Below are 27640 nucleotides of genomic sequence, written 5' to 3'. Positions count from 1 at the left end.
TATATAATGAAAAATTGTCTAGGATCAAAAAAAAACGGAAATTTCTTTAAAACTTATTGACTTATCTTAAAAAATTAAAGTTTCACTTATTTGCGATAAAAAATGGCACAACTACCATTGCAATTTTCATAGAGATGCTCTGCTGCAATTTGAGAAATAAAATAGGGTTGTTTCACCTTTTATTATTTTCATTATTTATAATTTTCTTAAAAAGTATTTTTCTCTCAGGCAATTATTTTCTGCAAAAAAAAACGGTTTTTCATTAATCCTACCCTTAAACCACCCACCCACCCCACTTAACTTACCAGTGAGAAATCGTTTTCAAAAATCATTGTTTTCCAAAATACTATGCATGAATAATAGCTAATTCCGTCGTTAATATCCAATCTAATAACGCAGTTTATTTATTTAAATTTTATATAATTATATATATGTATATTGATAAATATTTAATACAAAAACAGTGCTATTAGATTGGATATTATGGATAAAAAATAGTGATTTTTCAAAAGAAGTTCTTACTGGGCAAATGTTTGGGGTGGGTGGGGGGGTAAGGGTTGTTTTATTAAAAAACAATGTTTTTGCAGAAAATATATATGCAATATTTCATTTAATAACACTCTTTATTTAAATTTTATATAATTTTATATATAAATATTTTGTATAAAAACAGCGTTATTAGATTGGATAATATGGACGAAAAACTGTCTTTGTTTGAAGAATTTCATCAAATATTTGCGGTGATTCAATTGCAATTTGAAGAGCAATTTTTTTTAAATGCCGAAAAATTTTATCTTCTGTAAACCGAATCGTATATGATATACGTATATTCTACAGTTTACTAAATATGCCTTGACCATATACGGTTGACAAATTTACAAAAACAAACAATTTACTAAACAACCCTTGAACAAATATTTATTTAGCAATAATAATATATGATGCGTTGCTTGCGTTTTCAATAAAAAGCGTGTTCCTGACATTAAAGAGTTTTCCTGGAGTAAGTGTGTATTCAGAAAGGAGTGTCTGCTTGAATGACGTTACAATATGTATTTCCATCTAAAAAACACGAATGCAGAAACTCGCCCCTTTTTACACCCTTTATTAGGGAAATCCGCAGACACAACGTGGCAACGCGGCCCTCTCGAGCACGCGTTGCGTGTTTTCCACCGTTTATTTTCAGTTCCTTCAGCATTTCCTCCACGACACTCGATCCACACCATCCCCGGAAAAGCGTGAAAGCGCGGACTTTACTCAAATTTCCGTTTAAAACCCCCCCAAAACGATAAAAAATATGCCGTGCACGTTCACATTCGATTTCCTTTACGTGATGACGCGCTCTCCACTGACCAGGTCTCCCCGTTAGCGGTGACTCCGCGTGATGCATGATGCAGTTTTCTTTTTTCTTTTGTTGATTTTCTCGTGCAAGTGTCAAGGCTACCGGGATTAAGTAATATGCAAGATGAAAGTGGATGCGAAAAATGTTGCGGAAAATAAAAATGCTGCTTCAGGGAGCAGGGCTGGGGATGCTGGAGTGCATTCTTGGGTAAGACGAAAATTTTTTTATTGTTTTTTTAAGGTAGTTGTTGATGATGTCATAGTAAGATCATCAAAGATGCCTGTTGATATGAGAAGTTTAACATTTTCAATCATATTGGTATTTTATTGAATCTACATCTAATATTGGGTAAAAGTTAGTTATAATGCTAAGATAAAAATGATTCGTTTATGTGATACAATGTATTTGAAATCTGGAAAATAAGTTTTGAAATATTTTTTGGAGGTAAAAAAAAAAGTAGAATTTAAAAAGAAATAGACTTTCATTATAAAATTTTTCTCAGAAACGTTTAACAACAAAGATACAGGGTGTTAAAATTAAGAATAATTATTTAGTTATTTATCATAACTTTGACACTACCAGCTCAATTTTAATTAAATTTCGCATGCAGTAAATTGTCAATTACTGATGAAGCCAATGTTTAAAAAAATTGTCAGTGGCGTAATATACGGAGGGACTTGGTCCTTTTTTGCCTCAAATCTGCGAGGCCATAAAATATTTTTTTATAAGAAGTCAACTGTTAGATTCTCCATTTAATTTGGAAAAAAAAGTGTGCTCTTGCAAAATTGTGATTTAAGGCACTGTTTTTAAAATATCTTAATTTAATTGTTCAGAAATACGTGCTAAAATGTAAAAAAAATGTAATGTAAAAAAAAGGAAATCGAGCTTGGATTTGTAATAAAGTTGAATAAAAAATCATAAGTTACTTTAAGTCTTACCAAGTCCCTCCGTATGTCACGCCAGTGACAATTTTTTTAAAAAATGGCTTCATCAGTAATTCACAATCCACTACAATAACCTGCATGCGAAATTCAATTAAAATTGAGCTGGTAGTTTAAAAGTTATGAATAAATAAACAAATAATTGTTCTTAACTTTAACACATTGTATCTTTGTTATTAAACATTTCTGAGAAAAATTTTATAATGAAAGTCTATTTCTTTTTAAATTCTCTATCACGCATTAAAATTAATGACGTTTAAACTGGACCACCCTGTGTAATTATAATTTTTCAATTTGTGAGTAGATTGGGACTAATGGTTTATTTGCCTTTTTAATGGTTTTTGGGACTTATCAGTATATATTGGAGAGTATATGTGTTGCGACCTTTGCACATTCAAATTAGAGGTTATCTAGGTGTAGGTTGCAATATTCTGTTCATTTTTATCTTTGTATCAACCGAGCAAATCTTCTACAATATTGTGAATTCCAGTATTTAGGACTTAAAATAAACTTTGTCTACTTCTTTAAAACTATGTAAATGTGTAAGTATAAAGATAATAAAAAGGGAACGTTAACAGGGGTACTGTTCCTTCCAAATAAATAAATAAATTATTCTCGTATATCTTCTTGACTAATTAGACTTATTTTAGTCCAGAATATTTAGGGGTCTACCCAGTAGTTAATTGTAATGCTTTTTTTTCAGAGGAATCCCAGCATTTTTTTACTATTTTAATTATTATTTGTTAAAAGAAAAATTCTTAAGAAATCATTCGTTAAAAATGCTTTTGGGTGTGTATAAATAAATATCAAAAATGCATCTAATTTTTAAAATTTAAAACTTCTTTTTATACCGAGAATACTAATGTTTTGTTTACGCCTTTATTAAATTATCATTTTAGAGTCAAATCAACAAATACAGTGACTATCGTCAATGTCGTAATAACGTCTTAAAAATACATTAAAAAAAGACATCTCCTAGTACAGAGCTTATACAAAGTGAGCCTCTAAAACAGCATTGAACCTTTGTGACAAAAATTAAAATTCGGAAAATCTGAATATTTGTCATATTATTAGATCAATACTCAAAAATTAAATTAAGTTGTTCTGACTTATAACAAGTCAGTAGATATAAGTATACAGGGCTATTTTATGTTAAAACACAGAAATGTATTTATTTATTTTATTTTTTAACAACCAGCGCCAATTACAAAATACATAATTTTAACAATTAAATATCTTAAAAATAAAAACAATATAACAGTAAATAATAAATAAATAAATACATTTTATTTCCAAATGATTCACCATATGTAAACATGGGATATTGTCAGGTACAAATATATAAAATTTCAAAAAAAAAACAAATCAAATTGCAAATATAAAGGAACTAACATACATAATCTTATCAACCTGCCAACGGTATAATCTGTTCAAATTTTTTTGAATTGAATAAAAAACATTCTTACAAAGCATCTTTTTTACCTCCAATTTAAACTTATTCATCTTTTAAATCTGTTTGATTCTTATCGATAGTTTATTGTAGACTTTAATTATTTATTCTAGAGAAGGCTTTTGAAAATACTGTGTAAATTACATTCTAGTTGATATTTGCTTATATGCACTCTGAATAAATTATAATATATACCATATTATTAAATCTGGACTAGAAAAACGTCGGCAGATTTGGCCCAATAACATATTTACTTTCGTTCTAATGGTAGATTTCAAAAGTTTTAGAAAAAATCAATAACATGGAGATTGGACGTTGATTCTGTTTTTTGGGATTAAACCCTAGATGTGGTGCAACTATAATAGAATAAATAAATAGTGCATCAGCCCGTTTATATAATTCTGATTAGATAAAAAATTAAAGGAATGTAAATCTATTATTCGTTATGTTTTAATTAAAAAATATTTTTAGTATGCTGTTCTTTCCTGCTTGGGCTCGTTATAGGACAAGTGACATTTCTTGTTTTCCGCTCTTTTTTCCATCCAACTCAGTAATTACATTCCAATTAATTCGATGAGTATTAAAGACGTAGAGAAAATGTGCAGAATTAAATGTTACTTAAAATAGGTTAATTAAAAACCTAATAAAGGCTAGATCAGTACCCTAATAAAAATGTATGGCTTCTTAATTTTTTTAAATAGTCCACGCATTTAATCTTCATGACTGAAAATGTGTTATATATAAGATCGCATACTGCGAATTTTCTTTTTTTTATAACAATTGAAATTTTTGCTTTTAGCTCTCCATTTCCTGCATTGTGGTCGCATTGGGAATTTTTGCTATAGCTGTCTTTATCATCCGAAAATGCAGGTAAGTAAAGATATATTAAAAAATTATTTAATATCACAATTTATTTTCGATTTTCTCTTATTATAAATAGTTAATTGCTTTTAGTAAGCTGCGCGTACCAATATTCCGATTTACTCAGGTAAAATGCCGATTACCATATCTGAAACATTTACTTTCGTATGCAGGGTATTTTTAAATTGAATTTTCATTTAAAAAATAAACTTCGAGACTCTTCTTTAGAGAAATAAAAGCAACTTCTTTGTAATAAATATTCAAATTCAGTCGCTGACCTTCAAGTAAACTTCCCCCCTTCATTACATCTGAATTCGAGGTATGTCGATATTATCCCTTTTCAAATCTTCATATTAACACTGTTGCTATATTAATTATATATGATTATGATGATCAGTATTGCTACACAATGTTGACCAAATGACTAGGTGATATTACAATAAATTGATACAACTGTGTTACGGTGTCTGCAATTTAAGATTTCTTGACCGCATTTTAACATAGCGAATACTTGAGTTCGGAAGACAGTGACGCAGGTCTTAAGGGAGACTCAGACTTGGCAGATATAGAAGTTTTCAATTCAGTACTCAGTATCTTATGCGTAATCGATATATACGTTATCGATTCCCCAACCTGTATAATAAATAATTCCTATTTTTATTTTGTTACGCTTATTAAACACAAGCTATAAAAAACTATATAAAAGAATAACGACGAATAACTTAATTTAATTATCCCTCAAAATAACAAAGGCAATTATACGAGAAATAAGTATATACTTTGGTTAAAAATGGCTTAATTATAGAACTCACAAGGATCTGTTTCTTTTATTAAAATCGCATATACTTGGGGGAACTATTAAGTTCCATTGAATAATTAGTAATGGTATATGAGTAAATTTAAATATTGTCCGGGTCAGAAATGTTCCCTTAATATGGTTAGTTTTTTATAATAAGAATGTTGGCTAATCTTGGTTATCAGGAAGTTTAAAGAATGCCTGTGCAACTTTAACATCTTGAGCAGCTTTTATCTATGATTAATATCCATGTCAAGAAAAACTATGTTATACACCAGATTACCACGGTATCATTTTACTAGGTGTAGAGGTGATCCGAAGACAGCTTTTTATTTCTTCTGAAAATGCCATTGATGACCAAAAAATGCAGCAGTATATTTTTTCTATAAACTTCTTAACAATGTCAAGTCTCGCAATATGCAAAACAAATCTTTCAGTTTTCTTCACATTTTGATTTTAATAATTCTGATGTAAAAATGAGTTATTTTATAGGTAGCACCTATGGCTGCTGTCACATATTGCTTAATAATTGCTTCTCTTGAATCAGATATAAGTCAAAAACTCATAAAAGAATAATATCTAAGGCGGAAAAATATGTCAATACTTGATTTGTAACTCTCGACCCCGATCGGTCTGTAAATGAATAATCCTGTATGAGTGGATGAGTAGATTCCAAACACCACACACCACATAGTTTGTACCAGTTTACATTAAAACACATTTTTTATCACTCGATATGGTTTGGTGTTTTCCTTGTGATACCTATGCTCTTCAGTGGGATTTTATTATCTTTTTTATAAAATATTTCAATCAGACGGTACTAGCAGCAGTAGAATATTTTATATGCAATTTTAGGGTGGTGAAAATGCAAGGAATCGCTCGGTCTGATAATTTTATTGTAGTAAGAATTTTCTTTTAATTTATCGAGGATACACTGAAAAAGGAATAAAGAATCAGATAGGCTAGCCAAGTTTCCTTACTGCCTCTTTTAGACAGGAAAATATTTTTATATTTAACAATTTTTTGATTATTTTCTCCCTTGGATCATTGCTAGCAAAATGAACCAAATATCATCCAAAAGGGAAATGTTTAGTTTAGCTCTTTTTTTACATAGTTAAATCAAAAAACTAATATTAGGTAAATTTAATTATTTTAGTAAGAAACTTAGTAACCCAAAAGTAATTATGAAAAAAAAAACTCATTGAAAAATAGTTAGCCGAGAATAAAACACAGAAATCGTGCTTGTGTTTACATCGACGTTTCGACAATTTATATTATCAACCCATTCGAATGTTTTTAGTTAGATTTTGCTTACGTAAAAGCATGACATGAATGCCGTACATGTTCCAGGACAGGTCTTTATAAAATAAAAAAACTTATTTTTCTGTGCTGTTTTAGTGACCCAGTTTAATTATAACTTTTAAGGGTTAAGTTGGATAAAGGGTCAATTAGAACCAAGCTCTTTAAAACTTTTTTTCTTTCAATGTCAACGTTTTGGCCTATATTAGGCCTTCTTCAGAGTGAACAGAAAAATCAAAGCTTCTCGTTAGATTGTAAAAAATTGGTTTATTGACGATATCAAACTGCTGGTGTGTAAGTAACAATAATAATAAGAATATCATCAATCCTGAAAAGATAACATAAAAAACTTCATTTGTTAAGTGTGGCAAGCAGTAATATAATGAAATTTTTACATGTAATTAAGTAATAAGAGCCGAATAATAGGATGATAATAAGAAAAAGCCTCAGGAAGCCTCCTTGAAGGGCATACAATCTACCACTCAACGGTATATAAGAAATTATCAACGTTAGTTGTTGTAAAGAAAAACAGCATTCTGTGTTTTAATCTCCTGGTCGTATTTAACAACTCTCCTGAAGAATTAATTAATGTTTTAAGAATTTGAATTACCGACTATTTCGAAATGCTAGCACGGCTTGATAAATTATCCAAGAAGCAAGATATAAGTTTATTCATATTATAAACTTATCCTAAGATAACACTTAAAGTAGTCTTCTGTACTTTACCTCGCACTAAACCAACAGAAGTGTCTCAAGCTTATAAGTTATTGTTTTATTTCAAAACTCATGACCGTCATCTGCCTGTATTTTATTTATTAATTATTTAATTAATGTTCGTTTAATCCTTCACTCTAATGTCTACAGTCCACCACTGGGATAAAAGAAATATGTATTATACCATATAATTATTAGGGAAATAATGAGTTATTTATGTGGGTCTGAATAAATAATAAAACATTGTGTGGAAGAATATCATATGGCTCGCTTATCGTTTAGCCACCATACAATAACAATTTATGGATTTTACCACAGATATAACTAGCTAACGCGTTAGCTTGTTATATCTGTGATTTTACTGTGTGCACAGAACGTGGGATTATTGCACTAAAACTAAGCGATTTTCCATTTGCATATTATATTTACATTTATATTCAAATTACAATGAAGCCGACTTTTTATTTATATTTACTTTTGTAAATATGTATTTAATTTAATATTGCTTTTCATATTATAATTTGTCTATCATTTTGAATGAAATTTCAGAACCTAAATTGAAAACCTCCTTCTAAAAGTCTGTCATCACCAGAGAGAGATAAAATGAATTACATATCTGTTGGTATGAGAGGTAAATAATAATAAATGATTAGATGACCATATCATTATTTTTTGTTAGCCCAATGCAATAAGATGTTCATGCTTTTAAACCTAAGATATTTATCTAGAGAATGCCATCCCAGGCAACCTGTAGAAGCATCATGCTACTGTTTTATATTCATTGCGAGCCCATGAAATTCAGAAACAACTCCTACCTATCATATTTCAGGATCTAGCTTTATCTTTTATCCAGCCTTTTAATATAATATAAAGCAAACAGATCGGGAATTTCGTTTATGTACATTTCACTCAGCCTTGTACAAATACGAAAGGAAATTATTGGTTTATTTATTAAATCACAATACAAAACCATTACCCTGATGGTACTTTTCATCGCTACCTAACTTTTTACAGAATGTGGTCTAATGGTAATGAAGTATGACGTAGTAGATTTAAAAAGAATATATTTCCAACAGAATGAACACTCTGAATGTTCTCGCGTTGTCAAACTCCTCTCTACCTCATTTCTACTTTGACAGTAAAACTTTTGAAATATTTCGTATATCATTATAAAATAGGTCACTATGAGACTCTTTATTCATTAAATATAGTTATCATTGTTCTCCTTTCCTAAAAAATAGCGCCTAATGAAGTATCCTTCTTTGTCTAGACTCGAACAATAAAGCGTACTCTAATTAGACCTCAAATCCCTATTCATGGAAACCGCCCAAGTGTAGTCGTTCTACCTACTCATTTTACCTTTTTTTTTCTCACTTTAATAATTTCCACAAAATACAAAGCGACATATATTCGTTTTACTGCAAATGGGATTAAAGCCATAGAAACGAGCATTTTTGATTTAGTTCGTTATGTTGCTCGCTAGACGCCGGACGGCTCGTTTTAATTCGTATGTGAAAATTAAAATAGTGTAGTTGAAAATTCCTTTTAAAGTCTTGCGTGATTAAGTGATATGTTTAAATTCCCATTAAGTTAACCCAGTTAAATTCGTTTTTGCAAGAATCCCTCGGAATGGAACAGAGTTCTGTTATTTATTCTTTTAATTAACATTTCCTACCGAGTTGCCTGTCAAATTATATATAAATTTGTTATCAGTGTATTCTATTTATATTATTCGACCCAGATCATTAAAATATGTTTAAGCAAAGTTTGAGTTTAACAATTGTATAATTCTTTAAAGTAAGTTACATATACCAAAAGCCTCAAATTTAAATGCCAAGAGCAATATTCGCAACATTGTTGAGGTGTCTAGGCAAAAAACTCCCAATTCGTCTGACTGCGATGTTTAACCTTTACCAAAACATAAACAAGAAAGACCAAGAGGAAAAAGAGTCGCAAGTGATCGGTCACGAACGGTGGTACCAAGAGCGAACCTCGCGATCGAGCCTAAAGAAAAAGAAACGGGTACCGCGAAGAGCTCATAGTGCTGCGGAATTTTCCCATACGACTCTTTCTGCAGCTAATAAGCGTGCAGCGTTTCGGAATAGGAGTCAAAGCTCAGAGAATAAAAGTGACGGAGAAGGGAGCAACAAGACTCCCCAGAGGGTTGATTCTCTAGCTAAAGTATTTTTCGGGTATAAGAGGTAAGGCCTTCATAATTATTAAATATTGAAACCTGTCTGGTTCTTCAGGGTCCAATAAGAGTTTTTTCTACAAAGTCTTCAATGAACTCGCTAATTTTATGCCTCTAGAAATTATAGATTCACAACTAATTTCCTATTTATTTAAAATTTGATACGCATTGGTCTTCAACTATTCCATTTCTGTTTAGTGAAGTAGACAATTATTTTTATCTAGAAATTAGTTTGTCTGCTTGTAGTGCTTTTCAGTACTTACATATCAGACTTTCAGTTACCTTATGAAATGAACGAACCACCCTTTATGATTTCTTAAAAAAAAAGCCTCAATCTAGATATACAGGAGGACGTTTAATTTTATATTTGACAAAGTTCGATCAATTAACTCAAGCTAACCTCACTTTGATATGTCAAATGGGAACCTCCATCGTGTTACACAACATTGTAATGAACATTAAAATGTCTATTAAACAGTGCCAAAAAAATTAAATCGGTTGACGTACTAGCGAATAGTGAGCTAAAATGACTGGTAATAATGAATCTTTTCTCGACGTTATACTTTGATATTTCAAATAGCTATCCTGTAGTGTGATACATCATGTCGAAGGGCATACAATCTACCACTCAACGGTGTATAAAAAATATCACTTTATAGACTTATAAACACTAAAATAATTTAATCAATTCACGGAATTTATTTTATTAAGTGCTCCGAATGTGTCCGTTCTTCGCGAGACAATAATAAAGTCTGTTTTGAAATTCCTCACGAACATTGACAAGTCTTTGTCCGGTAATATCTCTATATGCTCGAATAATTCGATCCTTTAAATCATTCAATCATATTTTCAGGTAGGGTTTTATAAATACCTTCAAAGGAAAAAATCTAGTGGTGTTAAGTCTGGCGATCGTGCGGGCCATTATGTATTATGTACTTTATTCCAGGCTAAATGATGGTGTTGTCGTTGAACCAGTTTTCTGCGATCTCACTAAGGCATTTGATTTTGTAAATTATGAACTACTTTTAGCTCTATAATCGTTAGGTGTAAAAAATAATAGGTGTCTTCAAACTATAGACTTTACAGATAAAGATAGTATTGATTTATATAGAAAGATAAATAAAGTATAGATTTTAAAGATTTTACTGTACTTAATTTATATTAATGAATTGCTTCTATGTCCAAATGAAAAAGTGAAGTAATTGAAAATTGCATCAATCTTTGCAATTTCTCTTTTTCTTGATAAAAGTTCTTCAACATTCATAAGCGTATATTGAGTAATAAAAATTCGAGTCACGAACTTTTATAGATGTCAGATTGGAAATTAGATTGAACTTTAAAGTTTAATAAGCAACCTTCATGGGTTACATGAACGTTTTTATTACAAAATACCATGTAACATATTTTAAATTTATTTTATGATCAATGCGACCCTATTGTCTGATATTTTACTTCAAAAACATCAATATTTTTAAATGTTTAATTTCTCTAGAAATAGAACGGATCCAATCGTAGTTCCGTATAATATAAATTTTATTGTTCCACAATAAGAGGGGCGTTATATGTGGATTTTATGTCCAGAAATAGAAACTACAACTTAGATACAATAACAATCTATCAAATCGAAATCTATGTTTGTATCAAAGTTATGTACGTTCGACGATGGACTTTTTTATTGATTGCTTTTAATAAAATTAGAACCAGAATATAAAAGTGGTAATTAAGTATCGCTTTAATTTTGGTATACTTAATTGCCAGGGTTGTTTTACCTACTGAGTGTTTGTTAAATTATTAAATATTTTTTAGACAATCAAGTCAATCGAAACACGAATACAGCGCGGTGAAGACCGATGGAGGAAACGAGAAATTTCGCGGTGAAAATAAGATCAAAAACGATTCGTATCTGGCTTGCAAACGAAACTTAGATGATAATGAACGATACGAGTTAAGAGGTCAGCTTGGAGATATTGGATATAGAGTTGATAAAAATTGGTAAGTAAACACCAATTGCTTACCGGTTAACTTATTTTCATTTATTCTACTTACAAAGCTTCATTAAAATAACTGGGAAGATTAGGTTAATTTGAAATTGATTAAGGACTTACTTCATCCTGAATGACAATGATGATGTGAATTTTTTTATTTATGTGTACGTTGTATGTTGTACGGCCAGTAAAACCTTTTTCAAATCATAAGAATTTCTTCATTGATGCCCCCCTTCATTGATTCTAATGATTTCTTAATCAACTTGCCACTGAAAAAGGTTCATCTGAATCAATAACAACTATGTCATTTATTTCAGGCCTATGACCCTTTGCAATCAATCTGCACGCTCATCTTTATTAAATATTTTTACAATGATAATTACTTAATAATAAACAATTATTATTATATTTGATAACTCTATTACAACCATGAGAATCTATCTGAATAGTCCTTTATTCCATTTAGCGTGATATTTATTTTTTTTTTAATTTCGGATCAAAATTCTTTTTGTTTTAAGTTTTGTCTGGATGATCATCAATGATTGCTTTGATAGTCATAGAAAACCATTATGACCAATATTCCTCATAATAAATCATGCAATTGTGTATATTACAGCTAACCACAATATTGGAATGGGTGAAAAAAAAACAATAGATCTTTTATGATGCCTCTTGCTTGAATGCTCTCCTTATTGAGCCTCATTGAAATTTGCCTAACAAAAGAACTAGAAAAGCTGGATTTAAACGATATTTTACTTATTAATACTTCGCTCGAAAAGCTGCCATACTTAGCCCATATAGAATTAATCAGCGTGCAGTCACATATGACTAAGCTGTTGATCTTACAGATCCTGGAATACAGATTGGTCAATCCAGGAACCTATGTGCAAAAAAAAATATAAATAGACAGCTCATAAATACATAAGTATCTTCTTCAATTGTGGTTTTTTAATCACGAATACATTTACGTATTTCTGGTTATATTTGGTTTACAGTCGCCTAATCCAACTTTTCTTAATAATTTAATTTTTTCCATTCATTTGTCATTTCATAGCAATTATATGCATCTTTTACATGTAGGTTTACCGTCCACGATAAAATACTCGGTGCAGAAAGACTGCTTACCTTGGTACCATTACCGTCCACATGTCCAATTACCCCTAGTCCGGAAACGCGTGAAACTCTTCTAGAACTTTTTAGGTACGTAGTTAAAAGTCTGCATACAAGATATTTTTTAATCAAGTTTCTCAATACAGAGGTCTACAGCATCCATATATTCATCCCGTCCTAGATATTGATTTTTGGAAAGAAGGTGCAGCCATCGTCAGTCCTTTAAATCCCACTGGTAGTTTAAGGGATATGATCTACGCTGGTTTTTGGCAAGATGATTATGATAAGAAATATATTACTAGGGGAGAAGGGCTACCATTAAGAACCGTAAGATGACCTGAATACAAACTTTTAAATAACTAATTAATGTGTTTTTACAGGTGCAGTGTTTAGGAAGGCAAATTATTGAAGCGTTAATGTTTCTTAGGAGTAAAAATTTTCCAGCCATTTATCATTTGCATTCAGGTAATTAGATTTTAAAGTAATATTAGTGATATTCAACTGTTGTAGTATAACTAACGAAGATAGATAATTAGAGTACAGCTAAGCATTATTAGCAAGTACCAAAGTATTTCCGAAGTACTTACTTTTTCCCTGATACGTAATGGTATTTTCACATAAACCATACGTTTTGTCTTTTGGCTGTGAATGAAGTTTTTTTTATGTGCGTTGTGTTGGTTCTCTTTTATTTTTTAAGTATTTCCAATAAGAGCTGTACAAGAAAGTTCTGTACCCTAAGAACATAATATAGTATTTCGTGAGTATTTTTTGCAATTTTTGCAATTGTACTTTGACATTTTTTGCAATTGTACTTCCCTTAACTTCTTCAACCATGAATCACTCCTTCTTCTGATAGATATTTAGGAAATTATTTCCTCTAATAACATGTCCCAAGTATTGCAGTTTGCGCTTCTTAGTAGTAAGTATCAATTCTTTCTTTTTCTGTATTTCTCGCAAAAAAACTCTACATTTGTCACTTTCTCTGTCCACGATTCTCAGTATTCTATTGTACATCCACATTTCAAATACTTCTATTATTCTTGCATCTTCTATTCTTCTAACCCTTTTCTAGAGAGAAGTCTAGGATCCCATAAAGAATTGTATAATAACATAACAGGAACATACGGAAATAAAATTGGTTCAAACTGTTATTTGAAATGATAAAATTAAAATTTTCAGATCGATAATGAAATAATAAGTTTTATTTATCGGATATTTCCAGAACAGAAAATTTATAATAAATAAAACACACTACTTGCATTCAGCGTATAATAAATTGAAAATTGCTGCCTAGCGCTTTCGGCCGTAGGCCATCATCAGGGCTTAAGACATTATCAAAGCAACGACACTATTTAAAAAAACGGTATTCAATATATTTGCCTATGGCTTCTTAAGTACTTAGGAATACAGCAACCAACTGATACACTGATTAGAAAATTTATAATTTTTTTCATGCCATTATTACAAAAGCAAGAATGCGCAACTTTGCCCTAATTTCACTATCTTCTCATCCTCGACTTTATTGTAATCCTGCTAGTATAGTAATAATAACAAAAACATTTAGTAATCTACGAGAAAACTAAAATTAACTTTTTCATATACCGTTCTCATGTAGATTATACCCGATTCTACTTTTAGGCAACATTATTATACAAAACGGCGTGGCACGTTTAGCAGGTCTAGAAAACCCCATTTTAGGGCTTCTGCCAAAAGCCCCTGCAGCACCCGAAACTCTGGGTTTCGGATACCTTCTGTTCGAAATGACTGCAGGATACGAGCTGCCCAGTCCTCCCAGTCCGGCCCATCTTCAGCTAGAGCTGGAAAGGGTACCAAAAGTGGCCGACGCTTTGGAGTTAATTTTCCAGTGCACAAGGTTAATTAATTGTGTTTTTAGTTTTTATTTCATGTAAAATAATTATTTAAACCTTATTTTAGAACCCCGACTTTTGAAGAACTGATACGATGCGACTTATTTAGATGCGTCGAGTTAAGAGAACTAAGGGGAGCCAGCATAGTTCAAACCGCCTCTCCACCGCAGGTTCTTCAACTTTTAGACGTTATAAGAAATCCTTCGTTGCCAAGTCCATTATTAAGACGGTATGTTAATATTTTAAGCTTTCATTGCTTTTAAAAGGCCATTTCATAAAGAAAAATTTTATATGTTCAACCTTTTACAAAAGATTTATCGCTAGGGCGCGATTTAAATGGAAATCGCCACCCAAGACGACCTTATAAAAATTCACAATGTGGGTTTTTCTATAACGTTTTGTCAAAGTTCGTGCCAAATGGCGTTAACCTTTTACTTTTTTAGTATTTATTTTTTTATCGTCGATGTAGTTTCCGACGTTTTCCATAAATTAAGTTTGGAAAACGAGAGTTTTATATTATTTACACTTCGTGTCTTTTATTAAAAGTTTTTTATTAGTATCGGTATCGTTAACGTGCCACGAAACGTTTGGAGTCAAATAGCAACGTAAAAAATGCTCACGCTATATTTTGTTTAATTAAACTAGTTGATCATATTTTCTTAGGAATCGTATTTTAGGTAAATGTCATATTTCCCCTATTGCTTTCTAGGTGTAAAATAGGACGTATTATAAATCTGAAGAAAAAATTCCACAGGGCTAACGATTCAATTTGAACAACAGATTTTTAGATTTAAAAAATAGTTGTGCACTAAATGTGTCCGATATACTACACTAAAACAATAGGTTGCCAAATATCATAGAATCTTGACACTAAATAAATTTCTCGACATAATATAGTGACAGTCACTTGGTTTAATTGAAACTTCATTTTTGAATTTATTATCTCTTGTCTCTGTAATAATTTTAGCTCTGATTCATGTAGGAGTTGCATTATAAAGAGTATACAGCGTGTTCTAAATTGGAGAGTGATCATTGGAATTGGTCGGTTAAATTGGGACAAGCTTATAAAAATTCTCATTCTTTGAATTAAGTCCGCCAATTTTATAATACATTACATGATCTTGAACGGAAAATTAGCCAATGAAAGTCGATGGATGTGCTACTGTAATTAATATTCTAAGAGCCTCAAATAAAGAACTTCTACATTTGCAGCAATTTTTTGATGATGTTCAAATTTTAAGACGCACTTGTATCAATAAGACAATGTTGATTTATATGTTAATTCGTTGACATTGCTATAACCAAAATGCGTATCGTATACCCCATTATTTCTCTTGTTTTATTTAAAAGAAAAACGTGACAACTCAATTCCCTAATTAAAAAATAAACGCATCCCTTTATAAACTTCATATAAAATATATTTTGCTTTTCGTTTTCTTTGTCCTCAAGTTTTCTACCCTATTATATCTATTTATAGCCAACGCAATAACCACCCATGAACCAGCGTTCCATTGTTAATTTCCCTATGGAAAATTAAATCACCTAATTAATATTAACAACATAATATACAGTTGATTAACGGTATATGTCTTTTGTCTCCTAAAAGCAATAGTAGAATTCCAAATGGAGTTATTTCGCGTCGAACAACAGGACAATTTGGCAAATGAAGTTTCATGTTTTGCTGACATTATTTTGCGCCAAATTATGGTGGTGTGGCGAGGTATATTAATGGATATCGTTTTTAGCGTATTAGCAGCTTTGTCATGAGTAATAATTAATGGAATTTCAGTAATTTAATGACTAGTTAAAATGTGTCTTTTCGAATAGTATTTGGTTGTTTAAATTTAGAAAAGTTACATCATTTAACTTAAGCTTTCAAGATTCCTAATACTTAGTACGTAATTTAGATTTGAACGCCTTTTATTATAATAAATAAGAATGTGTCTTCCCTTTTGTTTAAAAGTTATTTTCGCTCTCAAATTTTAAATTTTTTTTTATTTCTTATTTACTTACTGCAGTCGCCACGTTTCTGATGATCTCGATACTTGGTATCCGTAAACCAAATTTGGTAAAGTATATAAAATAAGAAAAAAAAGTATATAGACTGCTAGACTGCTTTGGTTAATTTATATTAATTTATTCATATAAAAAAGTAACAATTTTAAAAAGGTCGTAACTGTATTAGGTAAGCAAGTAGTAAGCTGGTATACTCTGTTTGCAGTGTTTAAATTTTTGTATATAAATTTAATTATTTTTAAATAACTATGCTTTCATACGAAAGCACTTTCTTCAATTATTGAGAAAGTGCTTGACCTCCAGTTTATTGAGACTCAACTTTATATACAACATTTTAAAAAAACAATTTTCAAAAGTGTTTCAATGGAATCGTATTATTTATTAATTATATGATGCATATAAATATATCTCTGGGGAATGTATGCCTTTTGCGGATACAGATATTATGCAGCTAAAAAATAACATTCCTCAAAGGTGCATTTTATTTTTTATAATCAAATAATATATTGCTCTGCATAAACCAGCAGTCGTTACCTGAGTGGCCAGATACCTAGACAAGCTCAACCCGGCAATTCTTCTTTATCAGTTCCTCTAGAACTTTCAGCACAAGTTGCAGATTATTATGACTATATTACAGTGTCCACAATTTAAAATTTTCTGTATGCTGCCCCCTAGCACAAAAGCCTAGACTACCTCTGTCATTTTGGAACTGTGTTCCAGATACTTGCACTTTTTACCAGGTACTGCAAACATAGAACTCTCTTGAATACTTCTGCCTGCCTGCTATATGGGTCTCAAAGGTCCATGGGTCCCAAGGACCTTTGAGATGGACCTTGGAATAGATCCTGAAGATCAACTGTTGCAGGTGCTATATAGTTCATCAAGCAAGCTATGAGGATAACCTATACTCAATCCTCGAATTATATTGCAAATAGATCGGAAGGTTCAACAGAAAGTGCTATCGAAAGCCCTGCTGCAAACCTCACAGGTATCCTTCTTTATTCTGATATGTGTGTGTTCATACTAGGAGAGTTTGGAGCCTGGAAGTATACCAACAGATCTTCATCGTACAGGCCTAAGCCATTGACTACTAGACACCCCAGGTTTGGTGATAGCTGGTGGATGATTGGCGATATAATTCTCCCTACATATTATTAATCTTGGCAAATACATAGCACTGCGAGACCATAGCCCATATCTATCTGACCAGATAGGGTTCTGAAAAACCATTTTAGAGTGGACGGCAGGTTATTGTAAAAGGAGTGTTATAAAAAAAAAAGCCTTTCCATTTAATACAGCTTTCCACCTTCCTCCTTCCTCATGATGTGGAGTAGCCACCAAAGATCCATGAGTCTGGTAGACGTATTATTGTACATACAGTGGTCTTTTAACTGATATGTGTTCTTTTATGAACCGATCAGGTTTAAAGATGGATGAATTACTTGTTTTTTTAATGTGAATGTGGCTGGAACAACAAATTATCTAAATCCGAACACAACATGAAATTCAATTCACCTTCCTGATTCTCTAGTTATAAAATATATAAGCGGAAAATTCAAAAGCCTTGCTCCTAATAAATTACACCCCTCATTATAAATATTTCCTTAGACATCCAATCAGTGCGGGTAATAAGTTCTTATCACGCGAGTAGACGTATCGAAATTTGATAGGTCGTAAATTAGGGAAGCCGTTTCTATATATACCCTCGCATGATGGTAATTTAGGGAAATCTGTCTTACAGCGCCTGGAATATCGAAGGGCCTAGCACCGTATCGCACAACAAATTGTTTCCATTTTACGAGAACGGTTTTTTTTTTGAAGGTTAATCGTAGATAAGATCAGACTTTTTGCCTTGATTTATAACAAAACGATATAAGTTTTAAAAAAATTACAGACTTTATAATTATAATATTTATAGACAAACTGTTTATATAATTGATTAGGGTGTCCACTACTAGGCACCACAGGATTTAGGACAATACTCCTTGCTGTGGGCAGTCCCTATTTGTCAAGGTTTGGACAACCTTGCTATTAAGGCAGACAGATATATATAGTACTGAGCTATGACACTGAATAGATTACTGCAGGAGTGTTGTCAAACGCCGTTCAATATCTAGTAACACTTCCAAACAAATATGTCTATTTCCCAGAACACCCTTCACCTTTTTTCTTACGAGATGGATCAGGACCAGATCCGTGGATATGCAATGTTATAAGATCTGCTAATTAACATTATTATCGGTCTTGAGCTTCATGCAACCAATCTTACTTGCTGTGCACCTCTGTATCTAGACAAACTATCAAAAACAACTCTATCGACAACAGGTTTAAAAAGACAGTGGCATTGGAGGCCGATGTATTCTTAAGGAATAAAACCACATCTTGTAATTACTAGACTAAAGTCTTACAGACTGTCTTTTTTTAAAGACAGTTTCTAGTTGTGGAGACTATATTGCAATGATATTAGCAACTACACAAATACCATCTGTTCTTCCTCATTTCGGAATGTCACAAGCCGGCACGACATCTCTGGAGACAAATAGAAAGCTAGCGAATCTTCCGGAAAGTGTTCTGCCGAGTATATAAGCAGCCGTGTCGCTTGACAGTTCAGTGCAGTGCAGTTCGGAATATTGGCGCGATATTTAAATCAGATATAAATAGTAGTAAATAAATACAGTAAAAATGAAAATGTCTAATAGTCGTAAGTGATTTAATTCACACTGAACGAGCGAAACATTTTCTAGGTATCTGGTTAGACTATGAGCTTGGTGGGGATTCTTAAAGTTCTGCTATTGTTTGGGGGTTACTGACCTTGGCTGTAAGGATCGCTATATATCGCAAGCTTTTGTCTAGACGAGAATTTTCGCTAATTCCGACTCTAAAATCTGTTACCGTTCGTCATTTTTACAGTTCTAAGTGAGAAGTACATTTTTCTTAGGTTATCAATTATTTTAAGTTTAGATGCTAAAACATTCCATTGATGAAAAAAAACGCTTTGATTTGAAGAGTATTATAAATAAATTTTAATGAATTATTATTGAAGATCGATATTATAAATAAATAAATACACGATTTATTAAAAAACAGTGTTTGGCTTAACTTCACAAATATTAACCCAAAAGTACTCCTTCCTACCCTACTATATTGTTATAAAAAAAAGCTTAAACTCTATAACGACATTATGATTGAGGCAGAATAAATAGAGAATCCGAGAAAAAAACAATAATACAGATTTTATGACATTTACTTGATAATTACTAAACCTATAAAGTATTAATCCTTTAGGTTGGAATAAAGCCATTAATAAAATTCTAAAATTATCTGTATCACATGCTATAATATTCTATATATTTAAAACAAAAATATATATTATTAGATGTATAGATGTTTTCTTTTTCTAATCCCTAATTTTAGGCGAACGATTTTTTTAGACAAGAAACCGTAGTTGTGATAGAAGACTGTAGCAAACGGGTGCTAGAAGATATCATGGAAGAGGACAGCGAGCTTAGCGATAGCAATAGCGTAGCCGGAGATTGCAGTAGCGAGCTCAGATAGTAGTATAAAGTAAAAGTAGAGTAGATTATTTAGTATTTCCCCTTGTTAGTTTAGTGTGGTTTGTTTGAAAAGTAGAAAACTGTACAAATATAGTGGTCTAAGAAAAAGTGTAACTTACTGGAAGAGTTAGTTTCACTTTTCTACTTTTCAATATTTCAACTCACCTCTTTAATATTTTTTAAGCAATATAAAACAGTAGTGTTAATAAAAGAAAATATACGTGAGTTCAATTATAATGCCCGTTTCAAAGAAATCTAATTTTAAATTCTTGATCAAGGATTTTAACGAAAACAAATCACACAAGAAGTTGTGTGCAGAAGTTTCTTTAATCCGCTTTACATATCGCATTTTTTTTCCAAAAGTCTTCTCGTATTACTGTCATTTGCTTAGAATTTTATTGCAAAAGTCGGCATTTCTCAATGGTGTTTTTAGATAAAATTAATATTAAGAAGACTTATTGGATTGTTCTTTTAGGAACGTTGAATTTATACTTGTTTAATTAATATAGGAGACAGTGCATCAGGCAGTATCTTATCAGTGTGACTATGCGGTGAAATTGGACCGATTTCGTTGCATAATGTACATTCCGCAAGTCTCCAAGAGGCTCCATGGAGGTCTTTTTAAACTTTCCACAGATAGAATTATAAATTTGTACGCCAATGTTAAAAGGGAAAGTACAAGTACAATACAAGTGAATTTGCTTGTTTCAATAAGTCGATTCTTCGTATATACCGATCATCGGCGACGTATCAAACTGCGCAAGACTCGATCACTAATATTAAGCATAAAATTCTGGAATAATTTCATTACCGAAAAAGTAAACTTTCAGCAAAATAAAATAATCCAGCAAAATGAATGACCTGACTGGAATTTAATGTTAGACAATACCTACGAAAAACAGCTGACAAGTTGTAAAGAGCACATATGCATAGTTAAAGCTAAAATTTCTCTGTAGCAACTTCTCGCGGCATTTTGGTCGCAAGTATCCATTTTAGCAGATCACAAGATCAAACTTATAATAACACTAATAATAACTTGATCACTATCCATAGTATTTATTATATTTCTAAACAAAAACATATGATTGGCACTACTCATCAACTAACATTTTTCTAATTTTTCTAAAATTCTGGTTATCATAGACTAGAAAAATTTTGTTTATTTATTTGAATGTTGTGAATTTAGACGCATTCTCCAAACTTTTCGCGCGAAATATCCACAATGAGATAAACTAGCGTGATATATCAGGAATTTCAGTATTCTAATTTCAAAGTAATCTTAATAATAAAGTGAACTTATATTGCGGCGACCTCTAAGGTTAGGAGTTCAAATCCTACACAAGGTTAACTCTGTACTTTCCTGTGTTGCTGTTATAAAAATTATAAAAGAAACTTGGCCAGAAAAAAAAATTTAAGCCTTGAAATTTCCGGCCAAAAAACGTTTCAACAACATGAAATAATTGCGATCTGTATTGCGGGTTCTTAGAATTTCTTTGCACATATGTATATATCTCATTTGTCTCCACATTGTACCATTTGAATCAATACATAACATTATTTAAGACCTTAAAACTTTTATACTTATTTCAATCTACAAATCAAATCATATAGCAATCCTTACAGTGCGCTTACCTATTTTTGCTAAAAAATCGAGTATTTTTATACTTGAAAAATTAGATCTGTATATTGCTAGTGTATAGAAAAGTCTTATTGTTAACATCTACTTTCATCTCTTTTTAACATACTTCTAGACTCTATTGATGAAAAATAATAAAAATCAAAAATAATTCAGGTATCTTACAATGTTAATTTTTTGTTTCTTTATTGACAACGTTTTGAGTTCAATAATCAAAAACTCAAGCAATCAAAGGTAACTATTAGCTCATTCTTCTTACATATCTTTTACTTAATACGTACTCATTACCATTTATCAATGTTATAGGGTGTCTTTAAAGTTGAGTCATCAATATTTTAATAACATATGAAAGTTCTTGAACCAAACTTAATGTGCGTGAAAATTTAAAAAATAATAAAAAACATAAATCACAATAAATGACTCAACTTTGATGTGACAACCTTCGTTCGGGTCTAAAAATTTTTGTCAATTAAATTCGAGCCTCAATTTATGTAAATTTCATTAATTGCATCGATTAATGTGCATGTATGTATTGTTTTAACGTAAGTAATAGTATTATAGTAATAATTATTAGTGTAATTTTTTAGTTATTGCTAGGTATTAGTGTGTTTAACAAAATATCGTTAACCTTAACAAACAACTTCGTAAGAAATGTTCGCTGTTAATTTTACTAACGTTAGGTTTGTGCCAAATAAAGAATTTAAAGCCTTAAGTTGAGTTATGATTATTTCTACATAGGATCACAGTATAAAGAACAAGATTCTAGTTTAGTTTTTTTTCTATTCTAGTTTATGTTCCGTGATAGGATGTAGGTACAAATTATTGGCAAAGTCTGAAGATTTCACTAATCGTAAGAGAGAAGAGGTCAACTAGATGTAATTCAAGTTGTGCGTGTTTGTGACGAATAAAATACCGTTTTGAAATTTGGGAAAGTTGACATATAACCGAAAAATCGAATTTCTGCAAAATGGTTTTTCTTTGAATCAAAGTAGTGTTTTTAGATTTAAAATCTGACTTATATGAATATATTTGCCTCACACATGTTATATCATAAATCTGTCTTTCTTTAACAAATTATCTAACGAGGTACTAAAATATAAATTTTACTGTGTTATCAGGACACATGATGAAACACAGACTTCTATTGAAGGCTTGCAAAGCATCTGAAAGTATTTCGTCAAAAATAGACGTCAAATGTCTGCACGAGTAAAAGGTCTTTTTTTCGTAGTTAATCAAAGACTTTTTAAAAAATGTATATTAAAGGCTTATATTCTAACATAACAAAAGTTGATAATAAATCACTAAAAGCCGAAAAGTTCAATCTTCTGATTTAGGAGTAAAACAAGTAATGCATAGGACCATTTGTTTTAAAATTTCTTTTTAAACACACCCAAACAAAAACTATTCGGAAATATTTTTGTTTTTTCAGTGGGTATTCCAATTTTTTCAAATTTCAAAAATGTATTTTAATTTTATCATAATAGTAAAGTGGCCTTTAACCGGGAGCCACATAGTTTGCTACAAATTTGTACTTCACACTGTATATTTAAAAAATAAATCTATAAATTATTAATTTTTAATATTTTTTCTAGCTTGCCACGAAGGAGATTAATTTTATTTAACAGAAGTAACTCAAAACCTATTTATTACGCTATATATTATAAAAAGAAGAAGTTCAGTACTAATAAGATATTTTGTAAGAATGGCTAAAAACCATATGTACTTTTCAATTGTCTTACTTAGGCTTAGGAAACGTCCATCATAAATACGTAACAGTTTTCCTAATAATTAAGAATTATAATGTCTTTTAAAAATAAAATATATTTCTTAAAAAAAGTCGTTTTATTTTACATAAACAAAAGTAACGCGTCATCCTTAAGTCCTTTTTCTTAAAAACTTCGTAGACTTTTTCCCAAATTCTGTTTTATGCCCAGGCTTCGCTTGTCCACTTTTATTTATTCCTATATACCACTCTGGATAGGCCACGGATTTATAGCATGTGTATGATCGAAAAGTTATTTCTTCGAATATAGTTGCGGCTTGATCTGGACTAGGCTGCAAAACATCTTGAAATAATAAAATTGATCCAACAATTTTGGCTGCTGAGCGTACATACCTCGCCATATAATTTTCCGTTATCGTTAAAACAGAGATAAAACTGAGATTCTAGTCCTTTAAACCTGACTAAACCGGCGTCACCGCCAGATAACCTCACAAAGTATGCTGCAAGGAAAAAATATTCGTATTAATAAAAAATATATATTTAATAACAACAAGTACACTCAAACATTCATTCATGAGTTATGTAATAGCTGTTTCCCTAATTTGTGTCGAAAGTACCTTTCTGAAACCGGTAAAGGAAAGTAATAAGAAAAAACAGTTATATAGAGTTCAGTGTCGAAAAGATACTTTTTACTAGATCATAAACTAACGAGAAATTTAATATAAACTATGTAAAAGCGGTTTTAAGGTATGGGAAGAAATAGAACTAGCTATGTTGATCCAGGTACCTCCTGCTAACAGAATGTAAAACTACGATTTATGATGGGGTCTACTGGATTCTTGATCTTCCTGGATTTGTATACTGGAGTATTCATTGCGAGGGATAAACAGAGCGTAAAGCTTTAAAGGTTTCTGGCTTTCCCAGATTTGAAAAGTAGTTCTCAAATGAGTTTGTAATAATTATTTTGCTTTGGTGGATCATAGGCGATCGGACTACTTCGATTTAAGTAAAACTCAGCGCTCAAACTACCATAATAGTTTTGGAAAAAACAGAACCGGATTTTTGACCTCTATTAGTTCATTCAGTTTTGAATTGAAACAAGATAAGCACAAGCTCAGTTAAGCTAAAGAAAGATATAGTTGCAGTACTGTAGACTTTTCTAGTAAGCCATCACTCAGAAGTCCAAATGAGGTCAATGAAGAATTCACTAGTATGCATTCAACAATTAGAATCAGAGAAAATATTTAATCATATTTGGCAGTAGTCAATATAAAAAGGATAAGAAGTGAAAAAAGTTCAGTGCTTTTTTGACCAATGCTATAGATGATTTGGATAAATCCAAGTTTGTTTTTATTGGTTTCTAGTACTAGTTGACTTTTTTCTTTGATTGAGAAATTCGAAACCTGAATATCCTATTGATGTTAAAGAGTTTTAGTTTTTAAAATACGCCATTAACGATCTATACCTGAATTATGGGTCTGTAATTGATGGCCAAGTGATTGATTTACCATTTTTCAGTGTAATAATAATACGACTTTTTATGTGATTTTTCCATTTCAAAAGTTGATCATCATCATTCCTATTTGGACTTTGGAAACTGCTGCCCTGAATAGACCTGACAACCTGATGTGGAACCAACGGGGTTCAACCTTCTGTTAAGTTTAAATACCTATATATATTTCTCCTTTTACCATTTTTACTTGGTTGAGTTACGAGTAGAATCTTATAGTTATCATATTGAAGTTTTCTCTTTTTCACTTCGTATAGAATCTCTACGATCTTCTCTATTCTCCTGAGAACCTACAGATTGCTTATATATCAAACCCATGAAATTACCAAAATCCTACTGATGGTGTGTATCTTGAAAGCTTCTAGTTTCCGCAACTTGCGAGGGTCCAAGTCTCTATATTCAGACTGGGGACACATAACATACTTTTTAACTTTTGAATTGTTTGGTCCGGACTATAGAGCAGCTTTTTTAATATTTATAAAAGGTGTATCGGTTCTCTCAATGTAAATCTTTATTTCTGACAGGATGGAACAGAGATATACATACAGATATACTCAGGATCCACCTATGATGCGTAAAATTTGGCATTATAGATTAGCCAACTGGAGATATTTAAAACAGTTTCTCTTTTCGTTTTCTTGAAATGATGTCTGTTTCAGGACCAATAATTTTTCAGCGTGTGTGACCGGGTCAGAGGTGATTTTGGCAGGTACGAAGGTTTATATTCCGAACACCTTGAACAGCTCTTCAGACAGCAAACCGTGGTTCGATAAAAGTGGCACCAAGATAGTCGACAACAAAAATGCTGCTTATGGCAAATAGTGCCAACACCCAAGCCGTGAAAATCGGGTCAACTTTGTTGCTTTGAGAAATGCGTGCAAGCAGACGATCGAGATCTGCATCAAGATCGTTCTGCAAAATCAGTTGGCCAGAATTTCTGTAGATCAGAAATTCCACAATTGACAAGATGGTTTTATTGAAATGAACGCATTGAAAAAGGCAGACTTTCTGGATGAGATGTTTGCATCAAATTCTACTGTAGACCCACAAGGCAAAACACCACCGAATTTGCCACGAAAGGCTTCTTCGATGCTAGAGATAGTCTTCCGATGATCAAGTTCTCAAGGGCTTAAACATTAGCGACCTTATTATTATATGGTTTTTGAAAATAGAAGTCTACTGGCGATCTATTGTACTACGTCACGCAATTTTGGACCTAGGCTATCGAGAAATATGGTGAATTACGTGTAATAGCTCTGGATATTTCAGAGGTATTCGATAAAGTCTGGCATGCAAATTTTTTAAACAAAAGTTGCTTGATTACGTCCAGAAGAGAGTTACACACAATTTTAATGACAATTATATGGTTGGTGTTTTTCACATTAAGTGTCAAATCATTTTATCACATTATTCATAAAGCCACATATCCTGATCTTGTATATTTACGGTAAGAGGCATTTTATCGTCTGCATAATGCAAATTATTTAATGAGGTGTAGTTAACTAGTATTATTTTTTCCAAGGATTTGGCGAAGATTCCTTCTAAGTATAAGTTGAAAAAAAGTGAATAAAGAATACACCCTTAGCATTAATTTGCACTACCTTCGTCTGCGTCAGTTTGTATATCTCTTATGTTAAGTTTTTTCATTCCAGCACTTTTATGAATTGTTTATGTTTTACTTTATTACAAACTTTATTGTAGTCGATAAAATAGTCGTATATAAATATTTTGGTTGATATTAAATCACCTCTTCATGAGTTCAAACAAAGCCAGGACTCCATAAGATGGCGATATTTATATTTGAGATTGATTTGGGTGTCTGGAATTTTCAAGTTTTTTTCTTCCATAAGCATTAATGTTTCATCAGTCATGCAATCGTTTCAGTTGTCCAGCTCTCCGGTATACTGTCATTCTTTTCACTGCATTCCTGTATCTCTGCTTAACAAGAATTAATCAATTTGGTTTCATTGTCTCTCATCGATTTCCAGCGACGAATTGCTTCGGTCATTTGAAATGGACCAGTGACTTGCTATATACTGTAGATATTAAGCTAAGCTTAGAGAGAGTGGGTTGCTCCTTACTTTTTGTTTTGTTTTGGTATATTCTATAATATGTAATAAAGCGAACTGGATAAAAGATATAGAATTTAGAATAATGGCTTGGTTCGATTAGATATTAAGAAAAAATTGTTTCTTTACAGAGCGATCTAAAATTTTGTTAGCACCATCACATCTGAATATTTTTAAGACGTAGAAAAAAGCAGATTATAGGTCGTCTCTGATTAGTTTGCAGGATAATTAAAGGTTTGTTCCCTTACTGAGTTTCCATTTCGAGAAAGCTATTTTTGAGAAAAAAAGTTCAAAATAAATACTAAACACAATACAACTAACAATAACCTACAAAAATTACCTACTATATGGATCTCCTTCTTCATCAGTTCCTGATACTACACCATTACAATTCATTTGTAAAAAATACCCTCGTTCGCAATATAACTGAAATTCGTTTCCAAAAGGGTCTCCTTCTTGTTCCATTACTAATTTTGATTTTGTTAAAAATATTTCTCCTATTGACTAATTATGGTTAACTGAATAATTTCAATTTAAGAACTCTCCTTATTCCTAAAACGAATAATCCTTTAAATAAT

General features: G+C 31.4%; 3 protein-coding genes across 7 annotated transcripts in view; 1 reads left to right on the top strand and 2 right to left on the bottom strand.

Moving 5' to 3' along the window:
* Nucleotides 1–1179, bottom strand: part of LOC126737028 (frizzled-2-like) — a 64434-nt gene extending 63255 nt beyond the window's left edge. The window contains exon 1 of the mRNA XM_050441712.1: nt 1045–1179. The gene's annotated coding sequence lies outside the window, so the exon portion shown is untranslated. The remainder of the gene's footprint in view (nt 1–1044) is intronic.
* Nucleotides 1180–1200: 21 nt separating this feature from the next.
* Nucleotides 1201–23590, top strand: LOC126737029 (slowpoke-binding protein). Of its 5 annotated transcripts, none has more exons than XM_050441717.1 (9): nt 1201–1546; nt 4530–4600; nt 11398–11583; nt 12657–12776; nt 12833–13013; nt 13067–13151; nt 14325–14559; nt 14622–14783; nt 20002–23495. In XM_050441717.1, the coding sequence occupies exons 1-9, from the start codon at nt 1463–1465 to the stop codon at nt 20123–20125; spliced, it is 1248 nt and encodes a 415-aa protein (XP_050297674.1). In that variant the 5' UTR covers nt 1201–1462; the 3' UTR covers nt 20126–23495. The 5 variants fall into 5 exon arrangements, with proteins under 5 accessions (XP_050297674.1, XP_050297671.1, XP_050297672.1 ...); XM_050441715.1 differs by lacking the exons at nt 1201–1546; nt 4530–4600 and adding exons at nt 8862–9601; nt 16573–16622 and having other exon boundaries at nt 23353–23501; XM_050441714.1 differs by lacking the exons at nt 1201–1546; nt 4530–4600 and adding an exon at nt 8861–9601 and having other exon boundaries at nt 23353–23590.
* Nucleotides 23591–23876: 286 nt separating this feature from the next.
* LOC126737030 (cytoplasmic dynein 1 light intermediate chain 2) overlaps nt 23877–27640 on the bottom strand; it is a 41460-nt gene continuing 37696 nt past the window's right edge. The window contains exons 10-11 of the transcript XR_007660857.1: nt 27407–27614; nt 23877–23983 (exon numbers count right to left, since the gene is read on the bottom strand). The gene's annotated coding sequence lies outside the window, so the exon portion shown is untranslated. The remainder of the gene's footprint in view (nt 23984–27406; nt 27615–27640) is intronic.

Source organism: Anthonomus grandis, chromosome 6, assembly GCF_022605725.1.
Source record: "Anthonomus grandis grandis chromosome 6, icAntGran1.3, whole genome shotgun sequence".
Lineage (NCBI taxonomy): Eukaryota > Metazoa > Arthropoda > Insecta > Coleoptera > Curculionidae > Anthonomus > Anthonomus grandis.
The sequence above is the reverse complement of the archived record's forward strand: the minus strand, read 5'-3'. Positions and strand labels throughout refer to the sequence as shown.

What these genes read in the sequence shown, in the direction of transcription:
- LOC126737029 (XM_050441713.1), top strand. Translation starts at nt 9,231, where the DNA reads ATGCCAAGAGCAATATTCGCAACATTGTTGAGGTGTCTAGGCAAAAAA. An exon ending in GTATTTTTCGGGTATAAGAG is followed by an intron (nt 9,602 to 11,397) that starts GTAAGGCCTTCA and finishes AATATTTTTTAG; the next exon opens with ACAATCAAGTCAATCGAAAC. An exon ending in CATTTATCATTTGCATTCAG is followed by an intron (nt 13,152 to 14,324) that starts GTAATTAGATTT and finishes TTCTACTTTTAG; the next exon opens with GCAACATTATTATACAAAAC.